This window comes from Neophocaena asiaeorientalis, unplaced genomic scaffold (genome assembly GCF_003031525.2).
Source record: "Neophocaena asiaeorientalis asiaeorientalis breed wild unplaced genomic scaffold, Neophocaena_asiaeorientalis_V1.1 scaffold67, whole genome shotgun sequence".
Classification (NCBI taxonomy): domain Eukaryota; kingdom Metazoa; phylum Chordata; class Mammalia; order Artiodactyla; family Phocoenidae; genus Neophocaena; species Neophocaena asiaeorientalis.
In genome coordinates this window covers 11,534,112-11,550,452 of record NW_020173731.1, presented here as the reverse complement: position 1 = coordinate 11,550,452, position 16,341 = coordinate 11,534,112, and the positions used below count along the sequence as shown (strand labels likewise).

General features: G+C 36.0%; 1 protein-coding gene across 2 annotated transcripts in view; it reads right to left on the bottom strand.

Annotated features, from left to right (window-relative positions):
* The window catches only part of RBBP5 (RB binding protein 5, histone lysine methyltransferase complex subunit), a 35,787-nt gene that overhangs the window by 13,103 nt on the left and 6,343 nt on the right, over window positions 1-16,341 (bottom strand). For both annotated transcript variants that reach the window (XM_024751034.1, XM_024751035.1), the window contains exons 2-6: window positions 10,875-10,900; window positions 9,865-10,037; window positions 2,311-2,451; window positions 1,364-1,526; window positions 66-175 (exon numbers count right to left, since the gene is read on the bottom strand). In XM_024751034.1, the coding sequence (XP_024606802.1) occupies window positions 66-175; window positions 1,364-1,526; window positions 2,311-2,451; window positions 9,865-10,037; window positions 10,875-10,900 (613 nt within the window). The remainder of the gene's footprint in view (window positions 1-65; window positions 176-1,363; window positions 1,527-2,310; window positions 2,452-9,864; window positions 10,038-10,874; window positions 10,901-16,341) is intronic.

The following is a 16,341-nucleotide window of genomic DNA, read 5'->3' as shown; positions in this document are numbered from 1 at the left end:
TCTCAATGTATTTTTGCATTCTACTCACTTTTAAAACTGTCTCTAAAAAGACAGGTCTCACTTACCTGCCCTTCCGAGCAAACTCTATTGACTTAATGGCTGTGGTATTGCTTGTTCCAGTTGTTACTCTGAAGGAAGCAACAAGATCCTGAGAATCTGTTTTTAGGACCAAGATCTAAAGTTTAAAAGAGAAAAATAATAAGTATTCTGATAACTTACAGTAATTAGATTTGACTTCTGTTTCTGAAACTGGGCAAAGACTGGGTGAAAATATTAATATAAATTATCTCTATTCCCATGTATCCAACTTGATCAACTGCTATTGCCTTTTACCTCTTCAATTAAAGGACACTGTCTTAACCTATTGTTAAAAGATAATGTTTAACATTATCCAGAGTCAAAAAGTAGAAGCAACCCGAGTATCCATCAACAGATAAACAAAATGTGACACATACATACAATGGAATATTATTCAGACTTGAAAAGAAAGGAAATTCTGATACATGCTACAACATGAATGAATCTTAAGGACATTATGCTAAGTGAAGTAAGCCCATCACAAAAAAACCAAATACTGGATGAGTCCACTTATACGGGTACTAGAATAGCCAAATTCATAAAGATAGAAAGTAGAATGACAGTTTCCAAGGGGTGAAAGGGAGTAGGAAATAGCAAGTTATTATTTAGTAAGTACAAGGTGAGTACAAGATGAAAAGAGCTCTGGAGATAAACGATGGTGATGACTGCACGACAATGTGAATGCACTTTACACCACTGAACTGTACACTTAAGAATGGTTAAGACGGTAAATTTCGTTAAGTGCATTTTACCACAATAAAAAAAAAAAAACCTGCCACTCTCTAAAGCAGCCATGAAACTGTACTAGCCCACACGTCCCAGTCAAAAAAAAAAAAAAAATCAAAGTGCACTGGAACTCAAACTCTAATAAGCTTGAAAAGGACCCTAAAGCTCACCTAATCCAACTTCTTAGTACACAAAACTATAGATTAAGCTAGCCTAAATTATACAATATTTGCAGACCAAGATATCAGACATTTTATCAGCAGTACTCCATTGATGATATGATTTTTAAATTTTATAATTTAGTAATGGCCTTTCATTACTAGCATCCAGTAAAGGCCCCCCATCCTTCTCTAGGTCAAATAACCTCTGACTGCTCTAAATCCAAAGAACAGAAATTATTAAGGCATGAGAGAAAAATAGGCTATATTTACCACAGGCAGGAGGCATGCGTAGTCAAGGGACAAAAGAAATTTCAAAGAAAGAACAAGCAAACATGAAATGAGCCAATGCACAGGATGACTGATGCGTATTTCACCAGCTTCTAAGCTTCTACGCTTACCTTGCCTTTTGCATTTCCTGTATAGATATATTCTCCTCGCCTATCAAAAGATGCAACCACGTTCAAATCGGAGTCATCGTCTACGGGCAGAACAACATGTTTGGAATCTGAAAGGGTCAACATGACAGGAGCAGATTTCATGGGACACACGAGAACCTTGTTCCTGTTTAAAAATATGAATAGTACATTGGCTGTTGCTATGATATCAGAAGGCTGACTCTCTGCTCTTTTCTGTAATTCCTATCTACTACCTCATCAACTCTCCCAGCCCAAGCATATTTAAAATAGTGAAAAAGCCTAAACTCTAAATTCCTAATAATAGGGAAATGACTGAGTAAAGTTATGAGATCTTACCTTGACAAGATAAAATGTAATTATTAAAAATAAATATGCAGATGTAGCAAACTGATAAAATATGTATGAAATAAAGTGAAAGGCAAAATACCAATTAAAACTATGTAAAAAATACATATTTGTGTGCATCTAACAGACAAATGCTTTGTGAGCTATGAAGCACTATACAATAAGCTTTATACTTAAAGAGAACTTGACTAAAAGAAAACCTAGAGAAATGAAAATAGTTATATCTCAGTAACAGAATGATGGGTAACTCTTTTTCTTAAATATAGTTTTCATAATGAACCGTTTCCCCTACTAAAGAAATTCAAATTGGAGGAAAACCCCAGGTAAAGAATAGTTATTATACTTATTTCTACCTTTGCCCATTTCTGAAGCCTTAATTAATATAGGCCAGTTTTTAACTATATACTACAACAGTCTCTTTAAAATCTATTCACTAGATCCAGATAATCTGGAAAGATTATTTTATATAGAAGAGGTTGAAGAGATGTGGGCTTTTGCATCCTAAAACCTTAAACTGAAATTGTCATGAGCCTGGAGATAGAATTAGACCCACCCCAGGAGAGAATAGCACAGATTAAACATACTGATCTCGCGGATGATACTGGACTTTTAAGATGGGTGAAGGGAATCGAAACCTCTGGTCGCAGTCGCCTGAAAGGACATCCCACTGTGACACTATGTTATCAGTGGAAGCACTCACGAGCTTATGACCATCTCGACTCCAGCTGAGAAGGAAAAAGGGTAACTTAGCACACATTCTAAGTTAAAGTATATCATATCACCCTTATAGATAAAAAAGCATGAGTCACACTTATTGCCCTAACTGCATGGGTCACCAACGTTTCTTCTTCTTTATTTTTTAAACATTTACTCAAATCCACAACAAGTTTTCCTAACTAAGCAATAAAAAAGAATGTTTTCATGACATCTTCATATCTAGTAACAGAAGCTCTTGACAGTTCAAGATAATAGTACAAGTGGCTCAGTGAAAAAAGGGAGACTCAAACATTTTAGAAAAGTATAAAATCAGCTGGCCCTTAAGTGTTGATTTAACAAAAAGCAGGTTTTCTTCCCCTTGGGGGGAGGGGGAGGAGTAGTTGAGCTTTCTGAAGTTGTCCCAGAAGTAGCACTATCATAGTATAAGTGAACCAGTACAGATAGGTATCTGTTATTTAAAATAATTAAGAAAAGAATTAAGGAAGGAATTAATTCCTCCTGCTAAGTACAGTTAAACATCCTAACATTATATAGAAAACAAACATACAACGGTAAAGAGAAGACAGACTGTCTAGGGACTACAGGATATGAGGAATGACACAGCAGTGAGGTCCTTAGATTTTCTTTTTGCCTCATATATCCTGGACTGGGTGACGGAGATGCCAACAACCCATTAGCATCAATAGGCACACACAAAAAAAGTCTCCAGAAGAGCCAAAGGACTAGGAAAGGACAACCAACAGATGCTAACACACAGATGACACAGGTGTTAGTATTACCCGACAAGGATTGCAATGCAGCCATCATTAAAATGCTTCAACAAGCAATTACAAACATGCTTGAAACAAATGGAAAAAAAAAAGTCTCAGGAAAGAAATAGAAATATAGAGAAAAGAACCAAATAGGAATTTTAGAACTGAAAAATATAAAAACTGAAATAAAAAACTCGAAATATGGGTTCAGCAGCCAATGGAAAAGAGGAAGACAGAATAAAAAATTCCCAATCTGAATAGGAGAAAAAATGGAATGAAAAAAATTAACAGAGCCTCAGGGACCTATGGGACTATAACAAAATATCTAATATCTAATATCCATGGCATCAGAGTCCTGGAAGGAGAGAAGAAAGAGAGTAAGGCTTAGAAGAGGGCTTCCCTGGTGGCGCAGTGGTTGACAGTCCACCTGTCAATGCAGGGGCACGGCTTCGTGCCCCAGTCCGGGAAGATCCCACATGCCGCAGAGCAGCTGGGCCCGTGAGCCATGGCCACTGAGCCTGCGCGTCTGGAGCCTGTGCTCCGCAACGGGAGAGGCCACAACAGTGAGAGGCCCGCATACTGAAAAAAAAAAAAAAATGTATTTGAAGAAATAATGGTTGAGAGAGGATATGGGAATATATGTATACATATAGCTGATTCACTTCGTTGTACAGCAGGAACCAACACAACATTGTAAAGCAATTATACTCCAATAAACATGAAAAAAAATAATGGTTGAAAATTTCCCAAATTTGGCAAAAGATATAAAACACACATCCTCAAGAAGCTAAGCAAACTTCAAACAGGATGAGCTCAAAGAAATCCACTCCAAGACACAACCTTCTGAAAACTAAAGACAAAGAAAAAAATCTTGAAAGCAGAAAGAGGAATGACACGTTACCTACGGGAACAATAATTCACGTGACAGTAGATTTCACACCAGAAACCATGAAGGTCCAAAGAAAGTGACAGTTTTTCAAGTGCTGGAAGAAAAGAAGTCATCCCCAATTCTACATCCAGAGAGACTAACTTTCAAGAACAAAGGGGTAATCAAGGCATTTGTCACCAGCAGATCTACCCTAAAAGAACAGCTCAAGGAAGTTCTCTAAGCAGAAAGGAAACAATAAAAGAAGGAATCTTAGAACATCAGGAAGAAAGAATAATGAAAAGGGTTTTAAAAAATTAAATACTTTTTTCTAGAGTTTTGATGTTTGAAGCCAAAATTATAAGTTATATAGGTATCAATATACATAAAGGAAATGTTTAAGACAATTATACTATAAACAAGGGAGGGTAAAGGGATGTAAAGGGAAGGTTTCTATACTTCACTTAAACTAGTAAAATGTCAACACCAGTAGACTATGATAGGTTATGTATATACCACGTAATACCTAGCAACCATTAAAAAGCTATACAAAGAAATACACTAAAAAATACTACAGGGGCTTCCCTGGTGGAGCAGTGGTTGAGATCCTGCCTGCCAATGCAGGGGACGTGGGTTCGAGTCCTGGTCTGGGAAGATCCCACATGCCACGGAGCAGCTGGGCCTGTGCGCCACAACTACTGAGCCTGTGCTCTAGAGCCCGCGAGCCACAACTACTGAGCCTGCGTGCCACAACTACTGAAGCCCGCATGCCTAGAGCCTGTGCTCTGCGACGAAGAGTAGCCCTCACTCGCCGCAACTCGAGAAAGCCTGCGAGCAGCAACAAAGACCCAGTGCAGCCAAAAATAAATAAATAAATAAATAAAAGAATAAAAAATACCACAGATAAATCAAAATGGAATTCTAAAAATAGTTCAAGTAACCCACAGAAAGGCAAAAAAGAAAACAGAGAAATGAAAAACAGAAGAGACAAACAGAAAAAGAAACCTAAAGTCAGTCTTTATTCAAATTTTGCAATGAAGAGGAGTTGCTGCTGAGGAACACAGAGGACGCAACACAGTTCATGGTTAAGAACAGAGGCTCCAGTCAGATTTATGCTCAAGCCTAGACATTACAACCTTCTAGCTGTGTGATCTTGGGCAAGTTATACAGCCTTTCTGAGCTTCAATTTCCTCACTTATAACATGGAAATAATAGTATCTACCTGCAGACTCTTGAGAGACTTAACATTAATACATAAAAAACTCTCAGTGCAATACAGTAAGTGCTCAAAAACCATTAATTATATTAGAGACAAGATAAATGTATTCCCAGACTTGTAACTCACAGCAGAGGAAGGCAGGAGTAAACTGAGGAAGTGAATGTGGAGGGACTAAGCTCAAGTCTGCATACAAAGGACTCATGTGCCTGTGTCTCCCACAACCTCTAGGACACTCCCAGTCAGTTAGAAGATCCTTCTGGAGAATCTAAAAAGAAGATGCCTACAGATACTGTAACTTGAGCGTTGATAACAAAAAAGCCAATGGTCCACCCAATTTCAGTAGATGATGGGAGGGTAAAAGGGTGAGATAAAGCTCACATATACTGTAATAAAGTCACAGATAAGTTCTTGAAATTAACAAACTAAGAATATGCATAAATACTTTAGAAATATGAAGACAAATATCAAGAGAAACAAACCAAAAGAATGGAAGTACACTGGGAATGGGACATTATTGGGATATTGGGAATGGGAAGAAACAAGGGACAGCTTCTGTTGCTGTTCCCCTAAGCATTTTAGCACAATCTGACTATAAAACAGAATGTTAGCTATTTTTCCTTTAAACCCTCTGCATTTTAATAACTTTTTCTTTCATAGCAGGCTTGTATTTCTGTTATAATAGAGGGAAATCTATTTTTAAAATTAAATTATAATCAGAGGTGAAACTAAGAGGGGTTTTCCCATTAAAACTAACAATATATTCTTCAATTCCAAATTCCGTAAATTCAAGAATTAGGGATTCTCATACATCCTCACATCTGACAATACTGTTTCTTTCCAAAATACAGACAGGTCTTTACTAAGTCTAATATCTTAGAGTCTTAAACATCATTTCATTCTACCTATGGCCCCTATCCAGTGACTGAATATCTTCTGTAGCATCCCTATGAAGAGACGGCAAGCCGAAGCAGGGCCAGTCCCACTGGTAAGTTCTTTCCTGGGCAGTCCATCCCATCCACAGGCACCTTTGCTTGGGAGCTCATCTCTATTCTAAGGTAACATTTGTTTCCCTATAAATCCCGTTCACTACCTACCAGTCCTGCTTCTTCTCCTTAGGTCAATTTTTCTGTCTTGCACATGTCAGTTCTTTAATAGCTGAAGACAGCTATCATGCCTATCCAAAACTTCTCTTTGGTGAAATTTTCTTAGTCCCTAACATGTTCAAATACTACACAACAATTAAAATAATACACAAAGTTATATACTAAATGAGGGTGAATCAAAGAAAAATGCAAAATGCATATAACTACAGATCATAACTCTCATGTATACTTACATATACCAAAAATTAGGGAACAGTTAAATAATTATGATGCATACATACTAAGCAATACTATATATATCATATGTACACACACACACACATATATCAACACAGAAAAACATCCACTATATATTAAGTGGAAGAGCAAGCTAAAAAACAAAATGTATAGTGTGTCTCCGCTTTTTAAAAAACATACACATGTATATGTGTATGTGAATTTTTATACATGCTGAGGGAGATAGATATATCTTACAGATGAAAGATATATTCCATATACTCTAATACTACTTACCTTAAGGAGTAGACAAAGAGCTTTCGTTTTTTACTCTATATACTCATATATTGTTTGAATGTTTTAAAGTTCTTAATAATCAAGTTTTGTGATAAAAAGTTTTAAAATGTTGGGGGGAGAGGGGGAAAATCTCTCATTGTTCAAACCCTTTGACCTAGCGGTAACATACTTTTGGAAGTCTACACTAATGAACAAACATAGATCAAACGCCTACTGGGCATCTTCACTAAGATATCCCCACCCATCCAACAAGTACCTGAATGCCTACTACGTACCAGGTATAATGCTACAGTAAAATGGCAGACAAGGTTCATGTATCACAGCACCTACCATGTTCCAGGGAAGATACTCATAAAACAACTATTTGCAATAAAATACAACAGGAGACACACAACCGTGATCTCAAATTCACCATTATCACCCTCTAATCTTACATTTAACATCTTCATCCAAGCAGGAAACCTGAGGATCACCTTAACTTCTCTACTTCACTTACACTCCTTATCTAATTAATGCCTAAGACCTCTTATTTCTACTATTTCTCACATCTGTACCATTCAGCTCCACTCCTACTGCACCTATCCTCATCAGCTCTAGCCTAGGCCACTGCAATCCTATCTTCATTCACTGTCCCCTTCAATCTCTTTCCCACACGCTGTTCTAGAGATCTTTCTAAAATAAAAAGCTCATCGTGTCACTTTCCTTCCTAAAATCTTTTAATGGCTTCACAGTACCTACAGGATAAAGCTCAGATTCATAGCGTGGCAAACAATGTGCTCCATGAGGACCTGTTTACCTTGGCTGTTGCCATGTCACATCTCTGATACCACAATCCAGCTAATCTGAACTACCTGCAGTTCCCCATTTTACCATGCTTGTTTCAAGCTGATGTGTTTTTGCCTGTACAGCACCTTCTGCTTGGAATACAACTGGCAATCACCTAGTCATCTTACAAGTCTGAGGTCAGAAATTACCTCATCTTTGAAGCCTTTTCTGACCACACTTCTTCTCCAATACAATTGATCATTTCCTCCTTTGCACTATTGCCTCCACTAAATCTCAAATATAGTTCTTATGTAGGACCTACAAAGCTTTAGTACATGTAGCTGTATGCACATGTACCTCCCCCTACCCATCAAGAATTTCTCCTTACTTGTGTCCCCAAAACCCTAACCCTAACCCTAATCGTAAATGCCTAAAGCAGTATCTGGTATATAATTCATGTTCAATGTTTGCTGAAGAAATGATTGTATGAGAGAAAAACTTTATGTGCAAAGATGCTGACTGAACATTATGTAGCAGAGAAACAAAAACGGTTAAGTAAATTATGGTTTATCTATCAGAAGACATTTAGCCATTAAAAAAAAAGTTTTTAAAGGCTACACAAGCAGGAAAATGTCTGGTCACAGTGTTAGACAGAAAAAGACCAAAATATAAAATAAAACATAGCACACTTACAAACTATGCTTTTTATTTAATTTTTAAGATTTATTTATATTTTTTACTTTTGGCTGTGTTGGGTGTTCGTTGCTGCGTGCAGGCTTTCTCTAGTTTCGCAAGTGGGGGCTACTCTTCATTGTGGTGCGTGGGCTTCTCATTGTGGTGGCTTCTCTTGTTGAGGAGTATGGGCTCTAAGTGCACGGGCTTTAGTAGTTGTGGCACATGGGCTCAGGAGTTCTGGCTCGTAGGCTCTAGAGTGCAGGCTCAGTAATTGTGGCACACGGGCTTAGCTGCTCTGTGGCATGTGGGATCTTCCCAGACCAGGGCTCGAGCCCGTGTCCCCTGCATTGGCAGGTGGATTCTTAACCACCATGCCACCAGGGAAGTCCTATGCTTTTTAAAAATTATATATAGTAACAAATCAAAATATTTACAGTAGTAATATCAGAGTGGTAAGACTATGGGAGATAGTCTTCTATCTTCTACTTTGCTGTATTTTCCATAATTTTCTAAATTATTATTATTTTATAATAAAAATACATGTATACTTTTAGTGATAGTTCTATAATTAGATTGTGATGATCGTCGCACAACTCTGAATATATAAAAAACAATGAAATGTACATTTTAATTGGATGGATTTTATAGCATGTGAATTATATGTACCTTAATAAAGCTGATAAAAATGTATGTATCTACTTAAATCTTTATTGCAAAAGCACAACAATAAAAAAATAAATAAAATGCAAAGGAACTGGAAAGAACCTAAGAAATCATACAGGCCAGTTCTCTCATTTTGCATATTAGAGAAACGTTTTGGCCAAAGCCACCAGTTCATTAGTGGCCAAAGCTAGACTGGGATTCAGGCCTCCTCCCAATCCAGTGCTTTATAATACCACTGCTGCTTATATTTCGACAAAAGGAAATATGTTAGTTTAATAAATCTAGATCTGATTAGGTGTTTTTGGTCCCAAGTTCATTTAAAAGAAGTGCTGCCCCAAAATAAAATTTTCTGAAACAGATAGTCCTTGAGAATAAGAATGAAATCAATGGGATTTATATAATACCCGATTTCAGCTCAATATATTTGATGCGAAGCCTTAATAACTACAATTCAATGAAGGAACAGGCATGTTTGTGATCACTAAAACTACTGTAATTCAAGAAGATGGACAAGGCTGGACACTGACTTCCAAGCTGCCCTCCTAACCAGGATTTTTTTATTCTAAATGAAAGGTCAATATCACAAGTATACTACAGCTGCAATCTGTAAATGTCTCATTTCAGTACTGAAATATTCTCAGACAGAGCCTGATACAGATCCATATTACAATGAATTTCTCCCCCAAAGGTGTTGAAAGCAGCATGGATTCAAGGTCTCCATAAACTATGAGAAATTATGTTACTAATGGCTGTATATTTAAAACTCTAAATATTAAAATTTATCTAATGAGACTGGCAACTACACAGTCACCGTTCATCCCCCCGATTTAACTCATATTTAATACATTAACTTTAAAATTCCTTACCATAAGGAACAGACTGGATGAATGTGCGCACTAATTATTTTAGCAATGCCTCTTGTCAAGAAATCCCAGATGACAATTCGGCCGTCATTACAGCCAACTGCAAGCAGTGTGCCCCACCTGTTAAAGGTGCAAGTCAGGGCCATGCTGATACAATCCAAAGTTCCATCAGCTTCCTAAAGATTAAAATGAACATAAGAATATAGACAATACCCAGGTATCCAAATTATTTCTTAAAGTTTCTCTAACATCTATGATAATTCTCTTGAATTTAAATTATGATGTATACCAAAATAATCTCTATGTGTGTTCTCATATCTATTAAACTAGCCCAAATGGAGAAATATTTATAAAAGCTAACAGAGAATTTTTAGAAACAGATGTGACCAATCCCTTGCATTACTATTATAACTTCGTACAAATTCTCCGGAAGGCAATTAGGCAAAATAAAACAGGACTCACTAAAAGAGTCATCTTACTGATCAAGTAATCATAGTTCTTGAAATTTATTCCAAGAAAAATAAAACAAAACCCCTGTGTAACATTAGGAAAATCAAATACATTTATATTAATATCAAGCCATTTAAAATAATCATGACTACATTAAACACACTCTAAGAATTACAAAATATTTTTACATGTAAAGCACACTTATACCATACGTGTTGATTACTATGCAAAAACACTGATCAAAACTATAAAAGCACACAGAAAAAAAATTACATGAAGGTGATAGTACTGTTTGTGAAAATTGCTTCAATCAAAAGTATTTTTTTAATTTAAAGGGAAATGAACTGGAAGATTTACAACATTATGTTGAAATTTCCAGCCAACATTGCCTATCTACCTCCCCCCCGCTCAAAATTAAACATTTAGTTCCCTTTTATAGCAAAAGATCATCATATTTAATGCTTCTATTGTCAAGAAAAAAAAAAAGATGAAAACGTAGTTTCCACTCAAACATAAAAGCTAGGGAGTTACCGTTTTCTAAAATCACAATACAATACTCTTACCTCTGGATAATTCTGCCCAAAGGACTCTGCAACAAAGCAAAGGAAGAAAGTTGATGGAACATGTGCAACATACCAGGAATCCTACAGCTCACAACTACCGCTCACAAACAGTGTACAGCAGTGGCTTGCAAAGTATGGATGGAGAACTGGCGCCCTTTCAGGGACTCCATGAGGTCACACCTATTTTCATTATCAACCAAGTTGGTATGTGCCTTTTTACTCTCATTATTTCACAAGTTTACAGATGAGTTCTCCTGAGGCTATGCGAGCTGTGATACTGAAACAGTATGAATGCAGAATCCAGCCAACTTCTATTGATATTTAGGCAAAACATTAAAGAGATTTGTAAAAATGCAAAACAATGCCACTCTTCTCACTAAGTAAGTTTTGTTTTAGAAAAGTTATTTTTCATAAAAACGTTATTAATGTAAACATGTAATGGGGTGTTTTTACAGTTATTTTTATGTAACAAACTTTAAAAAATCAAAGCAGTCAACTTATCTTAAATCCCAACTACTCTCTTAAAACCTTTATTAAGAGCAGCCAACCAACAGGGTTCCCTTCCTAATAATAATACTAAGGCTGTAACATAATCTGGTAGTTGGTTAAACACACAATTTTCTGTATTAATTTCTTAAGCAAATAACATTTTGGTACCGACATCCCTGAATACTTTTCCTATATTAAATTTGGCGTTTATACATTAGTGATAAACATTTTGAGCTATAGTACGATACTGCCTGCTTGTCAGAAGTTTAATGTTTAGAAGTTTAATGCAGTAGCAACATCTTTATCAGTATTTATTTATGTTATTACCTAAACATTTTATTATCATGATATTTAAACTATACTCTGAGAACTACAGATCCAAGGAAGCTGTTATACATTTAGGACATCCAAGTAAGATTTCATCTAAAAAATAAGTTTACTATTTTTAGTTTTTTACCATATGATCCAGCAATTCCACTCCTAAGTATATATTCGAAGAAAATGAAAATACTAACTCAAACAGATACATGCACCTTAACGTCCACAGCAGCATTATTTACAAGAGCCAGGATATGGAAGCAACCTAAGTGTCCATCAACAGATGAATGGGTAAAGAAGATATAGAGTATGTGTATATATATGAATATTTATATAGCTATGAATATTTATATAGATAATAAAATATTTCTCAGCCATAAAAAAAAATAAAATTTTGCCATTTGTAACAACATGGATCAATCTGGAGGGTATTATACTTAGCGAAATAAGTCAGAGAAAGACAAATATTATATGTCACCACTTACATGTGGAATCTAAAAAATAAAACAAATGAAAGAATGTAATAAAACTGAAATAGGTTCACAGATATAGAGAACAAACTCATGGTTACCAGTGGAGAAAGGGGAGGGGGAGGGGCAATATAGGGATAGAGGATTAAGAGGTACAAACTACTATGTATAAAATAAATAAGCTATAAGGATATACTGTACAGCATGGGGAATATAGCCAATACTTTATACTAACTTTAAATGGAGTATAATCTACAAAAATATTGAATCACTATGTCATACATCTGAAACTAACATAAAAAAAGTCTGAAAACCAGTTTTATTACATTTTGTCCTTTATAAAAATTAACAGAAATCAAAACAGTGAAAACATTAAAACTAATCAGAATACAGGCCCTAAAGTTAAGAAAACGAAAAGAAAGATGAAAATAAAGATGAATAATTGCCCCCCCAAAAAAGGCAATTATTTTGGTTTCTCTAATGTGCACCAGACTTCAGTGTCTGATTGCATTCAAATACTAAAGACAAGAATGAAATGAAAAGCTGAAACCAGATTAAGACAGGTTATTCTGAAAGAACCTTTTTAAAATTACTGAAGTCATACATGTAGGTAATACAGATATGTGTAATTAAAAAATGATAGTTTCCTCCCTGCAACCCACTTACTAAGGTAAAAGCTTCCATATATTTCTATATGCTTACAGAAACATTAACATATTTAAGGTTTGTTCTTTAAACAAAATACTACACATATTATATGTAATATATGTATTATAATATGTATTAACAAAATATATGTATTTCCAAAGCAATAATATAGATCTATATTCACATGATCAAGAGAAAAAAGGAGTATTCATTGAAAAATTAAAAACAAAACAAAAAGCCACAACCTAAAAATATGAAGTACTCAGGAAGGAGTAGAGTATGACTTGCTGTGTTCAGAGATGGGAAAGCCATATTAAAATTCTGAGAGGAACTCCCTGGAAGTCCAGTGGTTACGACTCCGAGCTTCCACTGAAGAGGGCACAGTTTCGATCCCTGTTCAGGGAACTGAGATCTGGCATGCTGCGCAGTGTGGCCAAAAAACCAACAACAAAAAGATTCTGAGAGAATCCAGAATCCTGGGACCATTTTAATGTATGATTACCCTTCAACACAGATTACCCCTGATTTTGTATTTTTGTTTTATGTTTTAGGTGTTGTGTTTTTTTTCCCCCTCTTTTGGAGGGTCATCCTAGTTAACAGGATTATAACAAGGAGTTTAAAGGAACACAAAGAAAAAGTGTGTATAAAAAAGACTAAGCTCGCCTGGGCCACTTTGGTTGAAGAACCTGAGTAAGAATGCTGTCAAGGAGGGTTATGGTAGCACAAGGCCACTGCCCCTAGATGCTCAAGGCCACTTTTATATTCTCTATCCTCCCACCATCTAACATTTAACATTTTGTTACAATTAGATTCTTAGGCTTGGTTCTAAAGACCATCAAAGGGGGTAAAAAAGATGCCCAAACGTAGCTGCCAAAGAGAAATAAACCCTGGTCGGATTTAACTTCACAGTACACTTGATAATTCAAAACATGAATGACACATTTCCAAAACTGATCACAGAAGAAAAGTCCTTGACTGGGTCAATGAGGAAAAAACACATTGAGAGGTTGTTAAAGACCTACCATTAAATTTTTAAAAAAATGTTTAATTATAAAAAAACGGACAGCAGGCCCATATGGTTTTATGAGCAATTTCTCCTAAATCTCAAGGTGCAGGTAATTACTATGTTATTCAAGCTATTTCTGAGCAGAAAAAATATGTATTTGTGTTTTATAAAGCCAACATAGCTGATACCAAAACCTGATAAGATGATACAAAAAGAAAACAAGAGTCTCTTTCACTTAAGAACATAAACAGTGGGACTTCCCTAGTGGCACAGTGGTTAAGAATCTGCCTGCCAATGCAGGGGACATGGGTTAGATCCCTGGTCGAGGAAGACCCCACATGCTGTGGAGCAACTATGCCTGTGTGCCACAACTACTGAGCCTGTGCTCAAGAGCTCACAAGCCACAACTACTGAGCCCGCGTGCCACAACTACTGAAGCCTGCACACCTGGAGCCTGTGCTCTGCAACAAGAGAAGCCACAGCAATGAGAAGCCCATGCACTGCAACAAAGAGTAGCCCCTGCTCTCCACAACTAGAGAAAGCCCGCGTGCAGCAACCAAGACCCAATGCAACAAAAAATAAGTAAAATTAAATTGATTCTTTTAAAAAAAACCCCAAAAAACAGGGCTCCCCTGGTGGCGAAGTGATTGAGAGTCCGCCTGCCAATGCCCCGGTCCGGGAAGATCCCACATGCAGCGGATTGGCTGGGCCCGTAAGCCATGGCCGCTAAGCCTGCACGTCTGGAGCCTGTGCTCCGAAACGGGAGAGGCCACAGCAGTGAGAGGCCACAGCAGTGAGAGGCCCGCGTACCGCAAAAAAAAAAAAAGAACACAAACAGTACAGGGTATTTCACCTCTAGATTCAGTGTATATAAGTATAACCGAATTCTAAACACAAAAAATCTGGAGTTTATTATTCTACCATGTAAGAAGGCATAATGGAATAGCAAGGGGAAAAAAAAAAAACCAGGCCTACTCCAAACTCATTCCAAAGGAACAAACAATAGCACAATGCACTCTAATGTATTCAATATATCCTTGGACAAGAATGTTTAAGAGCCATACAATCCTATGAGTAGATGCTGAAAAAAAAATTTGCTAAAACTCAATAGCTCATTCTAATAACAGCCACATCTAACAGAAGACTACAATAAATGATAAAAACTATTAACCAAAAACACAATAATTATCATTCTAAAAGGTGAAATATTAAAACCATTCCAATTAGCATCAGCAACTAGAAAGGGATATATCACCATTATTAGTTAATATTCCTCTTGGAGGTTCCAGCCAATGGAATAAGAAAATGAAATAACTGGTTTAAACATTGACTATAAGAGATAAAACTATTTCTTTTGCTGATAACACTGAATACCTAGAAAACACAGAAATTCTAATTTTAAAAACCACCCAAATTAATAAGAAAATAAGGCAAGGTGGTTTGATACAAGAAAAACATTCAAACATTAACAGCTTTTCTTTAGGTTAGCAATTAATATCCAGAAATGAAAATGAAGGGGAAAATTCCACTCACAATGGCTACAAACATAAATATTTAAGGAAAAAATGTAATAAGAAAGACATGCCATGTATGAAGAAGAAAACTATAAAATCTTAGTTAAGGCCGTAAAATATGAATAAGTGAAAAGACAAACTACATTCTGGGGTGGGAAAGCTTAATGGCTTTCTCCAAAAACTAGTAAATTTTATGCAGTTCCAGATGGATTAAAGACAAATGTTAAAAAAAAAATCTACATGTACTGTAAGGTTGCTGATATATGATAAAGATAACATTTAAATTTAGTGGGAATTTATTTAATATATAGGGATGGACAACTGACTATCCATCTGAAAGAAAAAACAGCTCCAGTTCCTCTCTCATACCACATATAAAAATAAATTTCAGGTAAATTAATGATTTTTTAAAATCAAAAATCTTAGAAGAAAACCTAGGAGATCCCATGTATAATCTAGGGTGGGGAAGACCTTAACCAAGTTAGGAAAACCGAAAGAAAAGAGAAATACATTTGATTATATAAAAACTGAAACATTTTGCATGGCACAAGTCCCCATAAACAGTCAAAAGATTTAGAAAAAATTGGCAATGCAGATGACGGACAGGAGTTGACATCTACACTATAAAGCAAGCCTATACACCAATAAGGAAAAATGATCAAAAAGAAAAGATAAAGAATGTGAATAAACAAGTCACAGAAGAACAAAATGAGATGGCCTCTAAACAAAGGAAAACATCAAATTCAGAGAAATGTAAATCAAATGAGATGCCATTTTCATCCATCAGACAGGAAAATTTAGAGAGAGAACACCTGCTGGGAGGGAAAGGGATATTGCCTATAAAAATGGGAACTGTTATAGCCGTTTGGAAAAGGAATCTGACAGCATCTATTAAAAGCAAAAATATACATAGTCCTCATCTCAGTAATCCTACAATTGGAAACCTAATCTCCATAGATATAAACACAACAATGGGACGTAAGAACAAGGGTATTTAAACTATTGTTCTTGGTGGCAAAAAA